Source organism: Mauremys mutica, chromosome 11, assembly GCF_020497125.1.
Source record: "Mauremys mutica isolate MM-2020 ecotype Southern chromosome 11, ASM2049712v1, whole genome shotgun sequence".
NCBI lineage: Eukaryota > Metazoa > Chordata > Testudines > Geoemydidae > Mauremys > Mauremys mutica.
Window position 1 is genome coordinate 19623763 of NC_059082.1, and position 23498 is coordinate 19647260.

At 37.4% G+C, this 23498-nt stretch overlaps 2 protein-coding genes across 7 annotated transcripts in view; one reads left to right on the plus strand and one right to left on the minus strand.

The window, feature by feature from the left end:
• Positions 1–23498, plus strand: part of FAM227B (family with sequence similarity 227 member B) — a 200951-nt gene that overhangs the window by 29806 nt on the left and 147647 nt on the right. For all 4 annotated transcript variants that reach the window (XM_044979817.1, XM_044979819.1, XM_044979820.1 and 1 more), the window contains exons 10-11: positions 987–1127; positions 18777–18842. In XM_044979817.1, coding sequence (XP_044835752.1) covers positions 987–1127; positions 18777–18842 — 207 coding nt within the window. The remainder of the gene's footprint in view (positions 1–986; positions 1128–18776; positions 18843–23498) is intronic.
• FGF7 (fibroblast growth factor 7) overlaps positions 12678–23498 on the minus strand; it is a 95844-nt gene continuing 85023 nt past the window's right edge. For all 3 annotated transcript variants that reach the window (XM_044979834.1, XM_044979832.1, XM_044979833.1), the window contains 2 exons: positions 14162–14265; positions 12678–13729 (listed from right to left, as the gene is read on the minus strand). In XM_044979834.1, the coding sequence (XP_044835769.1) occupies positions 13535–13729; positions 14162–14265 (299 nt within the window). In that variant the 3' untranslated portion in view covers positions 12678–13534. The remainder of the gene's footprint in view (positions 13730–14161; positions 14266–23498) is intronic.

Here is a 23498-nt window from a genome sequence, read left to right on the forward strand (position 1 = left end):
AAATGCCAAAAGATAACTAGAAGACCACTGCTGTGGCTTGGATTCCATATATCTCTGGAAATACTGAAACGTTTGGGTTAGAGGCAGTAAAACACTACTGGCAAGGAAATAGAAAGCCACCAAATAAAGCAAATTATAAACCCCAGTCAGGATAACTTGCAGCCTTAACAAAATCTTTCATTGTAAATGTTTTGTAATGTTAAATTCCAAAATGGGAACAACTATAAAATAAAGATATTTCTCCTCTCATAAAATATATATTAAGATATCCATACACAAAATCAAGTGGAAAAGGAAGTTAACAAAAATAGTAAATTAAGATAATGAAATGAAAACAAAATATTGAATAGTAAAATGGGCATTCAAGGTCCAAACCTGGAAAGAAAGACTTTTTAAAAAAATAACGCTACTCAAGCAAGTGAAAGCCTAGCATGAGCCACAACAAACTTTGTTTAAATTAGCCATGTGTCACCAATTTTAAAGATGTGCATTTCAAAACTCTTGAAGAAAAACTGACACCACTATTCCTAATTCCACTGCAGGATGGTAAAATGCATGAGTATTGGTTGTGCAGTTAGAGCAACAACTGTTAAAGACCAGAATACTTTGGTAAAACTCTCTAAACATCTTTCATAAAACAGTAATTAAGAAAATAATAGTTATTCCAAATGCTGACATAAATTAAGAATCTCTGTTAATTGTATACAAATAAATAGTAATCTGCACAAAATCAAACCGTGAGCATGATCTTGCCAGCACTCATGCCCGTGCTTAACTTTAAGAATGTGAGAATTCCTAGGGAAGTTAGTGCAATTGCTTACTATTTTAAAGTTAAGCACGTGCTTAAGTGTTTGCAGATTAGGGACCTGAAAGGGAATCAAAAATCTTAACTTCATTTGAAAGGATAACATGTCTGGTATAGGATAGCTTTCAAAAGTAACACCAAATACTTCTTTCTTTTTCTAAAGTTAACTTATGCTTTTCAGGTCTAAAGCCACAGAAATTTGCTTGGAGGAAATGGAATCTAGAGTGCCTGAAGAAGCCCACAGTAAATAGTAGCAAGAAGGATACTATTACCAAGGCACCAGTTAAAGAGTCTGGCAAATCCAAAGCAGTCATTGAAGCTTGTGAGTATTTTTCAAATGCACAGAATGCATTGCAGCATGAATAGCTGAATGGAACATATAGTACTTTGCAAAGTCTAATATAATTGTCAACAGAAATCATTATTCACACTTCCATTTTATTTTGTAAAGGGTATCCAAATGAAAACATTATAATAATTTGGAACTTTTGGATTGACTCATACATATATCTTGCTGTTTTGCTAATATTTGCATTTAGAGAAATCTGTAAAGAAAAAAATGAATGTGAATGTCAAATACTTAAAATAGCTGCTGATATGAGGGCCTCATATGGCCATTCATCTGTTGTGCAGAGATCCCTTTCTCCACTTCATCCAGTGGTACGTGAGTCTTCCTCTCACTCCTTCCTGCTTCCTGGCTCTGATTTCCACCATTCTCCCTTCTGTTACCATTCCTCCTCCTTGCTCCTGGTGGACCAGCTCTTTCACCACCCCATGCCTTTCTTGCAGGGCCGGCTCCAGGCACCAACTAAGCAAGCAGGTGCTTGGGGGGTGCCAATACAAAGGGGCGGCACTCCGTCCGCTATTGGAGTGGCACATCCTGGTCTTCGGCGGGAATTCAGTGGCGGGTCCCTCAGTCCCTCTCGTCTTCTTCAAGCTGCCGCTGAAGTGCTGCCGAAGAGGAAGGGAGGGAGTGAAGGACCCGCTGCCGAACTGCCGCCGAAGAATGGAGTGGCGCGATTTAGCTGCTGCTGAAGTGCTGCCGATCGGCTTTTTTTTTTTTTTTTTTTTTGCTGCTTGGGACGGCAGAAAACCTGGAGCCGGCCCTGCTTTCTTGATCCTTCCCACTGCTTAGCATCCTACTTCAAGCCCATTCTCTTGATGCCAGCATACACCCTTGTTCCATTTCATTTCCTGGTTCAAGTGCCTCTACTGTGGGGTGTCCAACCTATAATGCCGGAAGGTCTAAGTGGTGGCCCACAGTCTTGACAATTTATATTTGATTATAAATTGAAAATGCATTTTCTGAGCTGCATCCTATGATCTTTAAAGTGAAGAGTTTGAATCAACCCCATCTCTATGCAGCAAAAGTAGGGAGAGCTGCTTTCCCATCTGCCTCCCATCAACTCCTCTGCAGTCTCAGCAGCAGCTCTTCTGGGAACTGAAAGTGCTCTAAACAACAGTAATCTCCTCAGTATTTCAGCTGCTCGGCAGCATCCCCAATGGACACCTGCTACACTGCAGGGGAGAAATGATAGAATGGCTGTGACTGTTCCATATCTGCTTCGCTGTTGGGCTGTCAGAGCCCCAGTACAGGAACTTGATTGGCTCTGTTTCAGACTAAGGGAGACCTTCTCCTAGCCAAACACCAAGAGCAAGAGAGGGGGAAAGTTGAGAACCAACAACCTGTTCCATGTCCTTGATTCTCTGCTCCAGCCCTAGCTCCAGTGAAAGTTATGGCATCAGAGAGGCTGCTCTAACTTGTACTTGTTAGTTATGGACCAGAAAGGATGGACCAAGGGAGCAGAGCAGGGCAGATAATCTGTCCCTAAATACTGATTGTGCGCCTCTGATCTTTTTGAAATAATATGTTTGGATCTCAGACTGAAAAGGTTGGACACCACGGCTCTATATCATCACCTGCCTATAGTGTTGAGTGAGCATTTCATTCTGCATTGACTCTGCTGTGTCAGCTTGTACAGGATGCCTCACGATCAGCTCTAGAAGATATAGGAGTAGAATGATCACAAGGTGTGTTTTATGACCAGGGTACCTGGTTTTGGACTAACGTGCAATGATTCTCACATAGCTTGCCCATAGCGAAAGCACAGGAGAACCACTCTAGTCTGACTACATGTATTGAGTGTGCTGCCTAACTGATTCTGAATAGGGGCTGCAGGATTGGGGCCCTACACAAAAGGCATTTTACTTTTTATAGGTCTTTCTTTTATTTACAGAATTATTTTTGCTTGTATGAGCTGACCATGCATATCTACTGCATAATAAGGCTGGGCATCTCTCAGTCTTCAGTTGTTGACTTGTAGCCTTCCTTGCTCTTCTTCCTTGTTCTAATTTCTGTGTTTCCTTTCAAGTACAATAAGTAAAGAATGAACCACAATTGCATTAAGGAAAGCTGAAATTAGCACTGTCATCAGGCTTACTGTATAATTCCCGTCCTACCACTCAGGTTCCAATCTCAAAAGGAGGTTCTTGCTTTCAGTATTCTATATTTATATGTCGCTTAGTCTGCAATAACACAGTTTTAAAATAGACATTTATCTAAAATACTGAAGGGACATTGTCAGGAGAATCTTTAGCTTTTGAAAAATGATAAGCTTTTACAAAACCTGAAACTAACAAAAACGTTTGCATGAATTTTGCAAGTTATCATGTTTTTGTTTTTAATGAATAAGATTTGTCTTGCAGTCCTGGAACCCCGTCATTGCAGCATTGTGCTGGTACAAGAGAACATGAATATTAAACTAAGTAGAAAGTAAATATATGTGCAGCAGGTTAAGTAAAACACGCCTTGTTCTAGACATGACCCTCTTCCCCTTACTGGAGCTGTGCTACCTATCCACAGTAGTTCCTATAGTCATAGGGGCTAGAGTAACCCTGTATTTGGCCCCAAAAGAGGAAGGCAATGATTTGATTTGTGTGGTGTGTAATGTACATGGTTCTCTCTTACCCTCATTCACTAAATGTGGGAGGGTATTACTATTATATCTCATACTTTTAAACCTCCCATCCCACCATTTACCATGTTCTTTTAAGGGTTGCAGGAAACATGTGAATTGCTCTCATTTATGGCAGTTGAGAGGCTGGTTATATAGACAACCACATGATGCCTAAAGTAGAATCATGTTAGTGTGGTCTGTCACTCCCCAGAAGAAAGTATTTCCTAGTTTCAGTGGTACACAGAGGCCAAAATGACAATAATCCTTAGCTCTTATGTGGTGCTTTTCCTCTGTAGGTCTCAGTGCTTTAGAAAAGGTTAGTATCGTTATCTCCATTTTGCAGATGAGGAACTGAGGTTCTGAGATGTGAAGTGATTTACCTAAGCACAGCAGGTCAACTGCAGAGCCAGGAATAAAACCCAGGTCTCCTGACTCCCAATCTGGCATCCTATCTACTGGACCATACTGACTCAGCAGCCAATAGCCACATAGCCATTTTATTCCCTTATAACTGGTGTTGTCCAATGTAAAATTAAATTAATGTTACACTGGCTGTCTATAAGGTACATATTTTGAGTCCCTACACATTGTTCCCATAAAAAGGGAGACTGGGAGCACTTAACTTTTATTACCGAAAATATTCCTAGCCTGAATAATAACTTATAATACTAAAATGGCTATGAAAAACAGACTAGTAATGGAGATTTTTTTTAACAAGATTGGTATATTGAAACATGTTTGTTTGAGGTTCTTTTGTCAGGAAGGGCGGGATTGTACTGTTGTTTAGAGTAGAGTTAATACATAGAGGTGTCTAGTGGGATTTTAAAAAGTGCCTAAGCAGGTTAGGCATCTGACATCCACTGAAATTATTGTGAGTTATGCATATAACCTGCTTAGGGGCTACTAAAAATCCCCCTAGGCACCTATTTGCATCTTTAGGCACCTTAAAACCTTTGAAGATCTGGCCCTCAATCAATTTTAGTGGGTGTTATGAGTGCTCAGTGCTGCTCAAGAGGCACTCAATACTTTTTCCGGATCAGACCCTGGACCATCATTACTGGAAGAACTGTTCCAAGAATGATAGTAAAAATACTAAGACTTCATAGGTAAAGAAAGATTCAGATAGCAAAATATCCTTCCTCAGGAACAGGTCAAAAAGTACTGTAATTTTCAAGTATGAAGTATGTTAATCTATTTTAAAGTCCTGTTCTTGTTGGAGCCCCACTAAAGGAAAATATTTTATTTCCTTTTCTCATTGTGAAATGATTTTTTCTTACTTCAGTTCTCTGTTCAGCTGATGACGTTAAAGCCTTTACAAGTGTAGAGCTTCTTAAAAATTTAAGTTAAAGGGTTTTTTTAATGAAACAAATGGTTAGTAGTGAGTTAAAATCTGTCTTACAAACAAAATTGAAGAAAATCTCCCTTTTTAGGTCTGGAATGTAAGCAGTTATACAATTTCAGTATCTGGAATGCCTCAGGATTTACAAGCAAGCTTGTTTAAGCGAGTGCATTATTAGATTATTTACAACACTAAAGTTTTTAATGCTTGATTTTCTTTATACTACGTGAAGTTTTGTGTAATTTGTAAAAATACTAGAAAGTATAGAGATATAATATAAAATAATTTGGATTTACACTCTGCTTTTTAAAAGCATTGTTAGGAGTTTTAGCTGTGTGAATCATTACAGTTAACAGAAGTCTCATGTTTAAAACCTCATGTAATTCCTTAAAAAAATACTCTGTTTTAAAGTACAGGTCTACTCTAAAAATGACTATGTAAAATTAGCAGAGTAGGGTTCCATGTTTATTGCCATTAAATACTCCATATCAAATTTGCTCCATTTTCAAGTGAAAAGTTTTGCTAACTGTCGCCTCTGAAAACTCAATCTGGAATGGAAAAAACAGGCTGAATTCTTTCCTTTTCATGAAATATTGTAAGTAAATAAAGAAATAATTATGGAATTCCTGAGTTCTGACCTCAGCTTTAACTGTGACTGCATCTGTTGCTTTAGGCAAATCACCTATCTTCTCTGTCTCAGTTCCTCCAGCTGTAAAATGGAGATAATTATGGAAATAATAATACTTTCCTAAATACTTTAACTGGTGTTGTGAAAATAAATCCACGTATTATTTGTAAAGTGTTTTGACAATTAAAAGTACTGTGTAAGTGCTATTCTTATGTAAGTGTAGTGTAGTGACAATTGCTTTCCGTGTCAGTATTAGCTTGCTGCGTTTATACTAGCTTCGGACCTGAATCAAGAAAGCATTTACCTTTAAGCACATGGGTGTTCTGTTGACTTCAAAGTTCCATCGACTTACATGGCACTAATCGCATGCTTGAAGTAGCTTGCTAGATTGGGACTTTTGAGAACAGACCAATTATGTGTTCACCCAGAGACCAGATTATCCATAAAAGTGCTTGGTTTGAAAAGAACAGTATACTTTTATAAATGTGGTTTCTTACTTGTTGGATAATGATTAACCATGTGGCAATCTGAGTGGCTGGTATAATTTCTGTGATAATATTTTAAAAGGCTGCAAAGTAGAACTAAAAGTGAAAACAAATTATATATTTAATATTTTAAAGGCCATGGAAATTGGACAGTTTTGCCACTTTTAACTTTATGCTATATTATACATGTATTTTACAGTAGTAAACATTTAATTGTGTAAAACATATTACAGATACAGTAAAAGATAACTTTGTATTTATCCCATGCAAGGAAGACATATTTTCAAAAAATCAGACTTAAACTCAGAGAACCGGTATGTAGGGTCCCATGGGAAGAAAATCTAAGGAAAAAGGAGTGCAGGAGAGCTGGCAGTTCCGAAAGAGGCAGTATTAAAGGCACAGCAGGAAACTATCTCAGGATGAAGAACAGAGAGAAAGAACAGTAAAACGCCAATGTGGCTGCATTGGGAGCTCTTTAATAACCTAAAAAATCAAAAAGAAATCCTACAAAAAGTGAAAACATTGACAAACTGCTAAGGATAAGTATAAAAGAATAGTGCAAGCATTGTAGGGATAAAATCAGAAAGGGTAAGACACAAAATGAGTTACACTTGAGCAAGAGACGTAAAAGGCAATAAAAAGAGATTTTTATAAACACATTAGGAGCAAGAGAAAGAGAAAAAAAATGTAGATCCACTACTTAGTGGGGAAGGAGAGCTAACAATGGATGACACCAAAAAATCTGAGAGGTTTAATGCCTATTTTAGTTCAGTTTTCACTAAAAAGGTTAATTGTAACCAGATGTGTAACACAATTAATATTAACAATAAAGTGGAAGGAATACAAGCCAGAATAGGGAAAGAACAGGTTAAAATTTTTTAAATAAGTTAGATGTCTTCAAGTGGGCAGGTCCTGACAAAATTCGCCCTGCGGTAGTTAAGGATCTAGATGTAGCAATCTCTGAACAATTAGTGATTATCTTCAAGAACCCATGGAGGACGGTCAAGGCCTCAGAGTACTGGAGAAGGGCTAACACAGTGCCTGTCTTTAAAAGAGGGAACAAAGAAGATCCTAGGGAATAAAAGACCAATCAGCCTAACTTTGATACCTGGAAAGATATTGGAACAAATTAACAAATAATCAATTTATATTATTGCCCAATCTTTAGATTATGTATTAATTATATTGAGTACTTAAGAATCCTCAGTTATCACTTTGAGGGTTCACAGGTTCCTGTCCCTAAATCAGACCCAGCATTATTTAAATTATTATATAGTTAGGAACCCCGATGTGCACAGTTACAACACTCACACTATAGAAACTCTTTTATGTTTACAAATATAGTTTATTTATACATTTAGCACAGTCACAAACACCCCAGCTTAGTAAGGTAGTTAGAGCTCCAGAATGTCCATCTGCACATCCATATACTCACACCTTCCCTTGTAGAACAACCTGAAATGTTATCCATCGTCTTCCCCATCACCATCACATCAAAGCAGAATATAATGCAAAGCAGCGAATATAATAAAGGCAAGCTAGCTCACTGGGCTACAGGATGCACCTAGAGGATCATAGGATGATAAATAACAGCCAACATGGATTAATCATGCCAAAACAAACTAATTTCCTTTTTTTATTACTCACATCGTGGATAGTGGGGAAACAATAGATGTGAGTTGTCTTGATTTTAGTAAGCAAACTAGGGAAATATAATCTAGATGAAATTACTATGAGGTGGGTGCATTATTGGTTGAAAAACCATAGTCAAAGAGTAATTTTAATGGTTCACTGTCAAACTGGGGGGGGTGTATCTACTGGGGACCTACAGAGGTTGGTCCTGGGTTTGATACTATTCAGCATTTTCATTATTGACTTGGTTAATGGAGTGGATAAAATTTGTGGATGGCATCACACTGGAAGCGGTTGAAAGCATTTTGAAGGACAGGATTGGAATTCACAATGACCTTGACAAATTGAAGACTGGTCTGAAATCAATAAGATTAAATTCAATATAGACAATTGCAAAGTACTACACTTGGGAATGAAAAATCAAATGAGCAATTACAAAATGGGGAATAAGTGGCAAGGCAGTAATACTGGGGGTTACAGTGGATCACAGATTGAATATGGGTCAACAATGTGATGCAATTGCGAAAAAGGCAAATATAATTCTGGGATATATTAACAGCATACTCATACTTTCAGTGCCTGGTGAGATGACACTACTGACACCAGTTAGTTCCCATTTTTTGCTCTATTTTTCTCTATTTAAGACCAGTCTTTGGTCAAACTTTGCCATCCCTTCCCCTCCCTTACATATAGAGTTCCTGCTGCCAATAGAAGTTCAGTGCAGTCTGGAATAATTGTTTTGGAATTAGTTGTGCACCAGGTAGTAGTTCTGGAAGGTGTTTGTGTAATAACAAGTAGATAGCCATATATAGTTGCGTGTTGGTAGTCAACTTGGGTTCTTAGTGTAGTTCAACAGCAAAGCACTGAACTACAGAAAGGTACATTTACTAGAAGTGCACTTAATTTATGTTGAAAAGGTGCCAGAAGTGGGAGTGGAAGAATAGATGGCAAGGGAAGAAGCTGGGTTGACAGAAGGGTTTGCACCCCATTTGTAGACAATACAATTGTATACTGGGATTGATGTGAGGATTGTCTTCAAAAATATTTGAAAAAGAGTAAATTGGAAATATTTTAATACCAAAAGAAATCTGACAGCCATTCCTTCTTCTTTTCCTTTGTCTTTCTAGCCTTAGATTTTTAGGGTCTTCTTACCTTTGGTTTGGTCAGTTTAAGCTAATTACCTCTGCCACTTTCTAACATCCAAACTCATTTTGAGACTGACAAGAGGTATATTTTCTTGTGGGATGGATTTTCAGGATCAGATCCTTAGATACTTGCATAATATCAAATGGAAGTTAGGAGACAGTGTAAAGTTCCCACTTGTGCTGCCCTCATCTTTGTGCTTCACTGTGCATGCTTTCCACTATGCATTGGGTTAGAGCAACCTAAGGACTGCTCTAAGTTACACTGGCCTGTAAAGGCCATAAGGAGCTGAAGACCAAACCCAGGAGAAAGGCATAACAGTGATTTCCCAGTCATGGCCCTTTTTCAGTAACCACTCTGCTCTTCTCTGCTAAGTTGACAGCAAGGAGAGCAGTGCAGAATATAAGGCCCTGCGCTGACTCTGTGCTGCTACTGGATCACCCTTGCAATTGGGGTGATCCTCCTTGAACCACTTACTCAGCTTTTGCATCCAAAGTATGACAGCAGGGCAGCACAAAGTGACCACAGCCCACCTGAGGATCTGATCCTTTATTATCCCTCTTATTCCTCTATTTCTGTTTTATTGTTCTTTTCCTCTTCCATTATATCCATTTTCTATTTTTTCTGGTTGTATCTGTTAACCCTTGTCTCTTTATTTTGTTTATTTCTTCTCTACTGTCCCATAATCTCTGCTCTTTCCCCCCCTCTTTATTGTTGTTTTCTTCTTCCACCTGTGTAGACGCTTTCCTTCCCTTTGTACCTGGGCTAGCTCTCTCCCTTCCTCCCCCATAACAATGCTATATTTCCCTTCCCTTTTCTTTGCACAAACTATCACTTTTTTTTACCCATTGTCCCTGACTTATATCCTTTCTGTGATTCCCTGTTGTCACTCCCATATATGACTCCTTTCAGACATCTTATATTCTGCTGAGCTCTTTTGAAGCACTAAAACATCTTCAGTAACCATATCTCCACCTAGGGAGGCAACATAGCACTTCTGTCTACTGCAGAACCAATTCAGCAGCATATGAGGCTGCATTAGAGGGTCTGGCAGAGTAATTTGGATGATAGGTACAAATGGCACCTCATAAATGTTGGCATCCTGGTAACGATCCTGGTTACCCAGCACAGACTTTTTTTTTTAACCTCACCAAGTCTCCATACATCATGTATGTGCACCACTATAGAGAACAAAGTTCTTAGCATGTGTTATCACTGGCCCTTGATTAAAGGTTGGTTCCAAAAGTCTATTTTGTACTATAGAATAAAAATACTAACTTAGATGACTTATTCTGGTAAATTAGTTTTGAGTTGTCAGATTTGTTCTTTAGTAAATGGCTTGATAGTTTTGGCTCTTATTGCTAAAGTACAAATGAATTTGAAATAACGATGTGTTTTAAAAAGCACTTGAACTTGGACAGAATTGAGAACTTCATGGGGTGCTCTCTACACGTTAATGTCAGGAAAATGTTAGAAATAGTACATAAATATATATCATAATCCTTGAAACATATCTAATGCTATTCTTATAGTGAAAAAGACAGGAAAGATTTTGAATTACATGAGCACTAATATTACAGAAAATTGTTTAAAGTAAGTTGATTTCAAATAACAGAGGACTGGATCTCTCCGCACAGTAAACCTTGTGGGACAGAGCTAAGGGAAAATAAACTCTGCAAGGATCACCTTGGCCAGTTTGTCTTTAATCATTCCATCTGGGAGGATGAGGTTTGTGTGCACCTGTAGAACTGATAGGGGACAGTGTACATCTACCAGGCTCCACCTATACCTAACACTAGTCCAATCACAAGGGGGAAAAAGATATCCGTGAAGATCTGGGGGACACAGTGTGGTCCAAAATAGTTAATTATTAGTCAGTAATTTAAAATCTTTTTAAAATGTAACTGCAATTATAGTATTCATTTTAAAATCTAATTTTATTTGATTAGAGAAGCAAATCTAATAACTGAGAATTTACAATACTTCTCTTCCAAAAGTATGAGTATGAAATTACTTATGGGTCCATATATTTAAAAGAGCTCATCTCCTATTTAGGCACCTAAATGGCATGGCCAGATTTTCAAAAGTGCATGTATCCAGTGGTTCTGATTGAGAACAGTGGCTGTGAGTATGGAGCCCACGTGCTGCTTCATTCTACAACAACCTCACATGCAGAATTCCCTTAAAATCAATCAGGTAGGCTAGTCCATATAGAAAAATGATATTTCACCTCTCCATGCCAATAATATTTATCATTTTATAATACTTTTTATGTTCAAACATTTAACAAACATTGGGCTAGGTAGTTTCTCCCACAGATAAAGGTGATGATCCGTTTGTGAATGATCCTCTGTGCATGGCTCAAAGGGAGTATGATCTGGCCTGTTAATTACATTGCAATGATTTTAAATGTTTTTGTTTTATCTTGATCATCTTTCCTTATAAGCTGGCAATCTTCTTTGCAATATGAACATAGATATTCAACCTCTTCTGATCCTTGATCATATACAGATAGTTCAAGGTGTCACAATGTCAGCCCAATAGGTAAGGCAAATATCAAAAAGTGCAAATAAAAATTATCAACAAAGTTTAAGAAACATTTGATCGTACTGCTCTCTGTTTGAATTACCTAATCATAAGATCTTTAGAAAAGCCAACTCTGATTCTGGATTTAATTTTAAGCATGTTGGCATATGGTTGCATTTTAAATCCAGCTTCAATAGAGTAGCTAAACACAAACAGTGTTAGTGGGGTTTCATTTTTTGCATTCAAAACTTGAACTAACCTAGGCCAGGTCTACTCTAGAAACTTTTGCCAGTACAGTAATGTTGGTTAAGGGTGTGATTTTTAAAAAAAAAACCAAACATTTCTATACTGGCAAAAGCCCTACTGTAGATGCAGCTCAAGAGTCTGTAGCGGAAAACTGAGCTTTTAACTCCATTGGAAACTGCTTTGAATCTATCCGAGGTTAATGGTGATCATCTAACAGCTGCTTTTTAGTGTAATTATTTGGAGATCTCTGTCCATTTCCTATAGCAGACAAGTACTCTTATAATATTAACTGGCAAATTTGTTGCCAGTCTGAAGAGTGACGGCAAGAATTAAAGTAGAGACACTGAACTATTCATGTGGCAATAGTTTATTGAACTATTGCTTTACATCTGTGGATAGAGGATTTAAATCTCTAGTGTCATGAGGTTTCATTGTTATTGGCTAGACTTTCTGGACCATTTCCCCAGGTGGTGTAAATTGGTGTAGCTCCATAGAACTCAGTGCTGATTTGTACCAGCTGAGGATGTAGCCCAATATCTATCAGAGCTACAACCTTACTATATCGGCTGTAACTCTGGGAATGCTATCAAACTTAATTGGCAGGAGTATGTGGCCAAAGATTTTTTACATTTTTGAGTTGTTCCCTGTGAGACTTCATTTGTAAGAATTGCTGCAGGCTGTCATTTTTGTCTGCCATCCAGTGCATGTTGGCAAGAGTGTTGTGTACTAGACTTTGTGTCTGGTCATAGAAAAAAAACAATGCAGCTCAGCCAGACCATTTTGTTATTCCTTTAGAATTAAAAGCATATGAAACAGATGCAGCTTAATAAGTTTTTTTTTATAAATAACATCAACTTAAATAACTTAGAACAATAAAGTTCAAATATAACTTAAAATAAAGTTTAATGCTGTAACAAGAGAAAAAGCATGAATAACGGTGGAAAAACAATATTAAAAGCCATATGCCCTAACAGGAATTATACAAAAGATAGGTTATGTTACATAAAAAACCTTAAGATGTCTGAATTTTTACTTCGTCGTTATATAAAATGTTATTTTGTGGAAAGTGAGATGAAGTACATTTTTATTTATTCCCTATTCCTATTATTTTACATACACTATTTTGAAACATCTTTTAGAGCAGCATTAGGTATTTGTTTTTGTTAATACATTTGACATTTTGTAGTGGTGCAACCTTAATTTTCCAAACAAGCTTTTTTAATTGTAATATGACAGTAACAAATTTACAAGATTTAAGGTTTTTTTCTGATCCTAGTTTATGTATAATTTATCAGTTTCTCTGGGAACTATTTAAAATACTGCTCAATCTCCACATTTAGTATTGACTTGATAATCTGACAAATCATTCCAGCAGCCTTAAAGTCCGACATATTTTACATAACATTATCATCTGCTTTATTATTATTATAGCAGCCATGTTTAATAAGCAGATAGGTTTTTTAAATAAAATATCATCAGATAATCAAGTCATGACTTACTCTTAAGGGTAAATTAATTTAAGAAACTACCCAGTTACTATTACTAACATAATGATTGTACAACTCTTTACAATTTTTTACAACTTTTAGTTACTAAATCTGATTTTGTGTATATTTTCAAATCTTTTTAATGAAGTCTCTTTAAAATAAACATAAATGCGCAAGTCCAGCTTGTTCAGTTTTTCAGTAGTATTCCAGCCTCTCTTGATTACTTGTTCAGTCTTCTTAAAAATAATCTTCCTGCTGGAACTAGTTCTCTATAGATCATATATGATTAGGATATTGCCAAAGGAAGAAAGTGGGATGCTTTGTGTTCTTTCTTTGTTTTTTTACCTTTCATAGGGACACCTTTATGGTTTAATGTCACAAACATCTCTTTCCCTTTGTTTGTCCAGTTTGCTGAAGCATAAGTATTGTAATGGTTTTCTTCAATCAGTTCTCTGAAGTTGCAGTCCTCATTGCATACTTTCTGTTAAGAGTGAATGATAGCATAGCATAAAATTAGCACTTTTGTTCTTTAAATACACAATGGGAGTGAGGAAGTTGGGGGAACAACATATACCAAATAATAAATACTATTTGTTATTAAAATACTCAATAAATTACTGAGGTCTCTTAAGTCTTAACTAACATATTTTATGTTTTAGCTTTGAATATCCTCCCTTAGCAGCTGAAATATTTAACAAGAGGAGGATTTTTACTAAAACAAGATTAGGGATCTAATCTTTAGTTTCTAAAACCAGGCTTAAAAATCCACCATTGCCATAGGATAAAGATGCAATACATTTCCACTTACTAGCAGTAATGTACACAAACTGCACAGAGGTTATGTAAAAATCAGCAGAAAATGTACACAAGTATATATTTCCATAGTATAAGTTCTTTGCAGTATTATCAGTACCTTTCCATAGAGTTTTCCAGACTTGTTCATTGCTAGAAAGTATTCACTTTCCACCCCTTTGATTGCCACTACTCCAACTGCCACTGTTCTTATTTCCAGAATACCTGCAAAGAAACACATTGACGTCTGTTAACTTTTCATTTGCTTCTTCAGTTTGTCTTAATGATTCTACAATACTTCTGGTTTTATTTAAAATCCTAAACTGGTGAGAGTGGTTATTAAAATTAAAAGTTAATGTAGTTACACATATGTAGTGCAGACAAGAATCGATCATGGTTTTCTTTTAAAAAAATCTCCTGTATATGTATACTCACACCCACTCACAAGGAACTCTGCATGTCAATTTCTAGTGCTATGTTTCCCACTCACCATATTATTCTAAACTGTACTTGCTTTTTTTAAGAATCAGACTGTTTCCTTAAAATTTCTCTGGTTCAGGTTTCCAGCTGAAAGAAATATACATATTTTAGCCAAGATTCACAGAATTTTTAAAGACCACATTTAAAAGATTTGTGAGAATTGTACCGGTGTCACCTCCTTGAAGAAGCATTAACCTTAGAACTTGTAAATGATGGAAAACAGACCACAGTGTCTTAAGGAAGATAAAGTACCTGCTTGACCTTTATAGGCTTTGAAAACTGACAGGAACTGAAAAGATATCTGCATTTGAAGAGAAATAATCAAAATCTACAGTACTATCAAAACTTTCTTATTCAAATATCTTTAACCTAGAAAATTTGGAGTTGCCTTAATTTTGTGTTGACTGATAGATGCTATTAACAAATATCCACAGTTACTAGTGTAACACAAAATATTCTTTGTTGATCAAAAATATGGAATTCAGAGTGCACTGTGTAGTTTTCAAATTTAAGCATTTTAATAGTTTAAAGAATATAGTAATTTTGCGTTTGGGCCACACCTTTTCTGAAATGAGGCCATCCTCAGAACAGTTGCTACCTAACTTCCTCTTGTGACTTCCTTTCTACAGAGGGGTCTTTCTAGCTCAGCCAATTCCATTCAGAATCCCGTACCTAACCAAAGTGTGTTGGGCAAGAGAGAGAGAGGATTACATCTTTGACAGGCAGCATTTTACCCAAGTTAACCACCTCTTTCCCAAAGATCATTCTTGATTGATGGTACAGCATCCCCATTCCTATCCACTTATGTATCAGGAATGTGCAGTGGCAGTATTATCCATCATCACTACAGTAATTCAGGAGTGTTAATGTCACATTGTCCTCACCATAGTGTGAGTTTTTCACCTGAAGGATGCAGACCTCCCTCCCAAGCAAGACTTCCATTTAATTTTATCTTTGTTTACAAATTTATGCTCATTTTTTGTGAAGTGGGAGGGAGGAGTGTGTGGGCTGTGGTTGTGGTTTTTGGTTTGTTAGTTTTTTATAATCTGGTGTCATCTGTGCTACTGTATCTCCCTGTTATATGCCTTTTTCTACATTCTCTTGCTCTTCTACCCTCGACTTTTCCCTTTTGCTTCTTTAGTCTGTTGCCTCCTACCCACTTTGCTTCCATGCCATCCCCAGCCTGTATACTTTCTTCCTTTTGTTTTTCCTGCCACCAGATCTAATGCCTCTTCCCTTACTCTGTGGTCCTCTGTTCTTTTATCTGTTCTCTGATACTTCTCTACTCCACTAGAATCTACCAAACTTCAATAAAATTTTCAAGTTTTTAACATCTCATTCTGCGTGCAAGCATTGCAAAAAGAATTTGAGCCAAATAACTTCAAAGTGAAGCTCACCAAAAATTCTATTAATTTTCACTTTAAATTTCAAGGTTGTGAAACCCCAGTGGAGCATTCAAACCAGATGATCAGCCTGCATCTAACCAATTAAATATATGTTTGACATTTCTCATCTGTGTGGAAAGAAAATGAGTTAAGGATTTATAATGACTTTGCAGAACAGAGTAGATATGCCTGAGTAAACTGCTATTGATGGCTGAGATAATGTACCTTTTGAAAAGCGGGGAGGCGGGCAGGCACAAGCCTGCCTGTGTCTGAAGGCACCTCCCCCAGCCTAAGGGGAGGAGCTACTGAACCTAGGATTCAAATAATTACTGGGGACAACTGATGAATAACAGGGTCAGGAGTGAGTATCATAGGTACAAAACCAGGGATCCAAAGGCTGTGTCAAAGAGCAGCATATAGTGAGAAATAATATTACTTTTTAAAGGGAAGATGCTAAAATCTGTATTCTAAGTAAATGATACTGTATTAAACTTGGAATTTCTGAATTTGTAATTTTTAGCCCATTATTTCTTAATTTAGTATTGAAATCCACCATTATATTGATTTGTTTTGGGTTTTTTTTGACACATGCCAAACTCATACTTGTATGTTGTCTGTCAGCCTTCAAGTAAATTGGGGTATGCCATCATCTTGCTTGGAATACCAAGAGAATAGTTAAAGAATCAGGAATCAGAATTATATGACCAAACAAATGATCATAACATCTCTAAATCCTCCCCTGGAATGTGTGTGCATGACTCCTATTGAAGTCACTGGGAGTTGCATTCAGGTATCCAAGGACAGAATTTGGCATTACTTGTTTGGTTTGTGAATTATGTATAATTATTGGGGATGCTGTGCCATTTTATACAGCCTACCTTGCCAGAATTGAAGGACTTTGTTGAATAAAACCCTAGCTATTATAATTATACCCTATAAATGTGCAAAAAAAATTAGTATCAGTTGCAGATTAGTTATATTAATAAATGATGTGGGTTTTGCTTCTTATTTCCTGAAAATCCTCTTTTTGTAAATAAAAGTCAATACTTTTACTATGCTTGAGGAAAAAGAGATAAATTAGGGTTCTTATTTTAAAAATATATTAAGCACTCTTTGGGTTATTATTACATGGCTCTCATAGTTTATATAATAAATAAATAGGATCCTATCTCAGATATCTTTGACTCTCTGATCCACAGAGACTGTGGAATGCCAAGAATATTATTAAGTCTTTGAATGTCACTTTTTTGAAGACGTTCTGCTCCTGTGCAGTGGTGTCCTAGACTGTAGACTTTACATGCACTATCTAATATTACAGCACAAAGTGTCGGGAAGAATAAAGTATCTTTATTGCCAGTAGAAGACTGTGATAAGTGATTTCCCCAAAGCCACAGAGGGAGTTATTGTCAGAGTCGGACTGGATCTCAGGAATTCCTGATTCTCAGTCCTATGCTCAGAAGACACCTCCCTCTCAAGATTAACTCACATATAATGTAACAGAGTGCTCTCCCTTTAGAGCCAGGAGTAGTCAGCCCTATTCTGGATGGAAGTCCAGCAGGTGGGTGCTGGGAATCAGTTGACCCAACTGGACAGCATCTAGTGATTTGGTCTGATTCCAGGCTGCATGATATAAATGAAGGCCCAAGGTGCATGAAGGAGCCTGCAACCAAAAGAGAGCAGAGATTATGCTCTCCTGTGGCTGGAACAGAATGCTGTAAGAGAACAAGCAGGCCCTATCTATGGCTACAGGAGGCTAGAGGGCCCTCACAATCTCAGTTGAGAAGAAGATTATAGCTTTTGTTGTTGTTTCATGTTTCCTTTTGCTAGATATTGCCTGTTCTAAGAGTATGTCTACACTACAACTGGGAGTGTGCTTCCCAGCTTGAGTAGACAGACATGTGTTAGCTCAGCTCAACCTAGCATGCTAAAAGCAGCAGAGCAGGCTGGGGCTTGCGCTAGCTGCCCGAATACATAGCCAGGGTGGCCAGGCAGGCTTGTATTTGGCTGGTTAGCCCAAGCTGCTGCTTGTGCTTCCCCTGGTTATGCTGCTACTTTTAGCCCACTAGATTTAACAGAACTAGGATTTGTCTGTCTACTTGAGCTGGGAAGCTCACTCCCTGCTGCAGCGTAGAGGTACCCTTAGTCAAACTATGCGTGGTACTACATACCAATCATCTGATGGATGCAGTGCTTAATTTGTGCCAAGGCTCAGCTCTGACACATCTAGGCTTGGCAGTTCATAGCTCTGGGCTTGCTGCATCAGTTATGAATGTAAAACAATTGCTTGAGCCCCGACACCTCTTTCATTAGAAATTAAGCACTGAGTTGTAGTAGACTGAGTGCTTAATCCAGCATAATATATCCAGAGAAAACTAAACTAGTCAGCAGAAAAACTGGCTAGCTGTAGATACCTAACTTTAAACTCCCCCAATCCTTCTACCTCCCCCTAAAACAAATACACTCTTGCAGTGAGCAAAAATCAGATGTCACAAAAAATCTACTGCCAGCTAGGAAAAAGAAAACCATATTGCATTGCTATATCATCAGATCTCTCTCTATCAGGGGAGAATAGTCATGTGTGTGCCATTTAAAGAATAATTAAGGATAACCCAGAAAAAACTTTACAGATATTTTACCTTTAGGATTTCAATTGCCCTCGCCACATATTAAATAACTAACCTTTGTTTGGTTTAACAAAGAAGGTGAGTTGCCCCCCTTTAATTGCAAGGGTGAGTTTTCCACCTGCTCAGAGGAAAGGGGTCATTGCCCTTTTAAAGCCCTCCCCTGCCCCCAAGATTACCTGTTCCACATAAAAAGTAGGCAGCAGTCAGACAGACCAGGTCAGCAGACGTCTTGCCCTCTCTCCCACAGGTGACCGGATGGGGTCCAGACCTCTTTTACCTGAAGCACGTGAGCAGCACCCAACCTCCCACTCATGTAAGTAGTTAAAATACTTCTTCATGATCTGTTGCTGTTATTACCCTAGATACTTCTTTCTCAAGGGGGCTGGGAAGGCATTTTTCTCTTACCACCAGATTGGGCTAGGCAAGATGTGGGTTTGAGGGGGGGTGGTTGGCAGGGAGGGGAAGGGTGGCCTTCCCTACTGCAGGTTAGGCATCTATTAGATTAGGAAAAGGGGCATTAAGCTATACTGTTACAATTCATCATGTAAACTTGTGGCAAACGTCCTGTGCAGACGTATTCTGCAGGGAATGGACATGGTGATCAGATCAAATGGACTGGTAAAGGATTTAAAGGAGGTATTCTTTAACGGATCAGAGAAGGGGGGTTTGGGGCTCCTACAACTGGTATAGTGAGGAGTCAACCACCACCACTCCTTTATAGCCCCCCTTAACCCTCAGACAGAGCAGCGGGTTGGCTGGGACCAGGATAGGGGAAGGGGGAAGGCTGATGGCAGCCCCCAAGTATTTGGAAAGAATTATGGAATTACCTGCACTGTAAAATTTTATCTGATGGTTAGTCTCAGATATTTAAGACTAGAGTTGTGGTCTAATTAAAGCACACCCCATGTCTCCTGTCTTCCTGGCGTAGCCAGACAATGCCTGGATGGTTTTACATGGCCCATTAGGGTGTGTCATAAACATACAACTAAGGGTAGCATAAAATCCCTCTTTACCCTGTAAAGGGTAAATTCCTCTTTTACCTGTAAAGGGTTAAGAAGCTCAGATAACCTGGTTGGCACCTGACCAAAAGGACCAATAAGGGGAGAAGATACTTTCAAATCTGTGGGGGAAGGTTTTTGTTTGTGTCTTTGTTTTGTTCTGTTCGAGTCAGCAAGGAATCAGGGCAGGAAAAATACATATCCTTAAGCATATCTGGACTAAGCATCTAGTATTGCAGAAAAAGTAAGTAATAGCAAAGAAATGTGTTAGATTATCTTTTGTTTCAGCTTGTGAATTTTCCCTGTGCTAAGAGGGAGGTTTATCCCTGCTTTTGTAACTTTAAAGTTTTTCCTAGAGGGGAAATCCTCTGTGTTTTTGAATCTTTTGTTATTCTGTAAAGTACTTACCATCCTGATTCTACAGAGGTGATTCTTTTACCTTTTCTTTAATTAAAATTCTTCTTTTAAGAACCCAATTGATTTTTCATTGTTCTTAAGATCCAAGGGTTTGGGTCTGTGTTCACCTTACCAGTTGGTGAGGATATTATTCTCACGCCTTCCCCAGGAAAGGGAGTGCAGGACTTGGGGGAATATTTTGGGGAAATAGGAATCCAAGTGGTCCTTTCCCTGATTCTTTGTCAAAATCACTTGGTGGTGGCAGCATACTGTTCAAGAACAAGGTGGAACTTGTGCCATGGGAAAGTTTTAATCTAAGATGGTAAAAATAAGCGTAGGGGGTCTTTCATGCGGGTCCCCACATCTGTAACCCAGAGTTCAGAGTGGGGAAGGAACCCTGACAGGGTGTGAAATGTTTTTGAATGCTTTAAGGTCCTTGACAGTAGCTCAAAAGATACAGGATAGCTCTGTAAAAACTAAAACTATCCTTTGAAAATCAAGAGGGTAGCAGTGCTATACCACATAAAATAAACCGCTCATTATTTTCTTGAAATCAAACAATTTAAAAATAATCTGTTTTTCTCTTTTTCAACAAATAGAACCTTAAAGCCTCCAGTCAGTAAATCATCCCTGTTCAGAGAAATGCTTAAATAACGTGCTTAGTCCCATTGAAGTCAATAAGCCTTGTCAGTGTTTTCTTACATAGGGAGGGATTTAAGCATGTTCTTAAGTGCTTTCCTGATTAGGAGCCCAAAAATGTAAGGATTAGTTCTGCATACAGTAACTACTGGATGAAATTTACAAAAGTGCTCAGCATTGACCTAACTACGCTCCCATTGAAATGAATGCGAGTTTACCATTGACTTTAGTTGGAGCAGAGTTAGGCCCATGCAGAACATTTAAAAAAATTTAAGAAATCCTATTTTTTTCTCATAAGCAGAGTCACTTTGTAGTCCTCTACTTAGAACAAAGTATATGTGCAGTAGGAACAGTTTGTAGGTTTGAGTCCAAACTGAATTCTTACATTAGGAAAGAACTTACAACTTTAGTCTATCCCCCTACAGGCTATTACTTGAATTTCAAGTGATATTGATTCCACAATAGTGGAAGTAGATTTCGTTTGAATAGTTGATTTTACCATCTAACATTTTTGTATATTTAAATTTATTTTTTAATTCAATTTAAAATTTCTGAGCAAGGTTCTGGGTAATGATTTTGTATGTAGCTCTGATAAAAACGTTTTGCTTTTCATATCTTACAGGCGTTTATAAATGTTTCACCAGTTATATACTGGCAAGAAATATATGCATGAAAAGAGTCTAATGACGTCTATCATTATGTCATTAGATACTCTTAATAGGTGTATATTTCTATGACATTGTTTCAACTATTAGAGAATAAATTATAAACAAAATATGGACACCTTTATATATAATGTATTGATAATGATATAAATACAATATGCACATACTTTGCATAATATCCAAAATGTTATATTTACATATGCCACATCCACATAACCATAAACAAATATGCACACGCTGTGTTCTTGTATGTTAATAGAACATTGATATGCCACTATATATAAATGTGGACTTAAAAATAATATAATATATGATGGACTTAAAAATTGAAAATATTTTAAAATAATTCAGTATATTAGGTTACAAATTTTAAATGTAATTAAAACCCCCCAAGCATATATAAAACATATATGCTTGGTCCATTTTGTCACTGATTCAATATGAATGTTTTTAATTTAACAATGAGGTTAAAATATGTTTCCCTGCATATGGCAATGATTTTAATACCTTGACAAAAATCACAAGCATAGCAAAACGTTTTCACATGCAAGTAACTATTAGAATCATAAATTTAGCATCTGTCAAATTATTCCAGCCTTGGTGTAGTGGAATTTTAATACGAATCTGAAATCTGCAGTATATGCAGTAAGTACATTAGCTGCATGAATACACGTGTGTGTAGTATATATTTTCACATGCTGAGAACATCTTAATTTCACCTTCCATGCTTAGTCTCCATCCAAAGGTGAACATTTTTGCTAATTTTAAGTAAAATCCCTTCCACAATTTTTGTGTTATGTCCATGTACAAGAAAACAAACACCTTTCTCTCTCTAAAATGTTGCCATATTTCTTTTCAACGTGGATAGATCAAAAATGGCTGATTTTGAAACTTGACATGGAAACAGTCGTCACTGAGGAGTAGCATATATCCATGACTAAATTAAAACAAGACTGGTTGAAAAATGAACAAAATTGTGAATGTTTGAAAATGACATATTCAGCATTTGAAGAACAGATTTTCAGTCAAGGTGAAATTCTGATAATGAGCACATAGCCTGAGTGTCAACCATATGCGAGTGGCCCTGGAGGAGCAGACTCTTTGGCTGTCTCTGGGTATCTGGACTACAACTTCAGCGTGGCCAATAAAGCAGGATTTGGGCTGGAGTAGTAATGTGGCCACAGCTCCTCCCTGATATATATGTGTATATGGCAGTGGAATTATGTAGTAGATGGGCCAACTGAACAATGGCTTGTACCCAGCAGGTCTTTCCTCTTACCTTTTGACATAAATCTAAGAATCTGCAGTTATAGAGATACAGTGGCCCTTTTTGAATTCTTTGAAAGATGTTCATGCTTCAGTTGTATGTTGTTAGTGGGGCTGGGCAGAAAACAGGAAATCTGTTTAGCAGAACAATACTAAATTTGATTTCAATCTGATACAAACCAAACCAAAGAATTCTAAATGTTTAATGAAAAAATGAGAAAGAGAGCCCCAGAATGGCCAAGTGGTGAGTGCACTCACCTGGAATGTGGAGACCCAGATTAAAGTTGTTGCTCCAAACCAGACAGAGCAGGGACTTGGATCTGGGTTTCCCGTGTCTAACGCGAGGGCCCTATCCACGGGGCTGGTGGCTATTCTGCAGTGCAAAAGTATGTCTCTCTGTCTCTCATTTTTTCCACCCTTGACCTGAGAAGCCTTTCCTGATAAAAGTGTTGTTCAGACTAATACTTTTCTGCAAAAAGTTTATGTTTCAACAAATTGTTGTTTTCTATTTTAAAAAAATGTTTTGGTGAAATATTCCTGACCAACTCTAGTTATTAGTAATTTAGTTACGACTGGTGTTATGCTACTATATGCTTTCCTAAGGAAACTAGGAGACATCAGTCAACCAGGTTTCTGAGTGGAATATTTCTTATCCTGTTTTTCTTATTTCATTTTCCCCTCCCCCTTTCTTTTTCCTTTTTCTTTCTTCAGTAAGGATGATAATATGGAACATATGCATGAAGGCAGTATGGCTGATGGAAATGAGTATCTAGAAATGGAAATTACCACATCTGAAGTGGAAAAAAACCCTTAAAGAGCTTAATGCGCTCAAATTGTGGGGACCGGATAACTTCTGTCCCAGATACTGAAAGACTGGCACAAGAGATTGCTAGTCTGGTAGCAAGTATTTTTAATAAATCTATCTGTTTGGGGGTACTACAATTTGCCTGGAGAATAACTAATGTACCTATAGTTAACAAAGGAAGAAAAAGTGATCTGAACAAT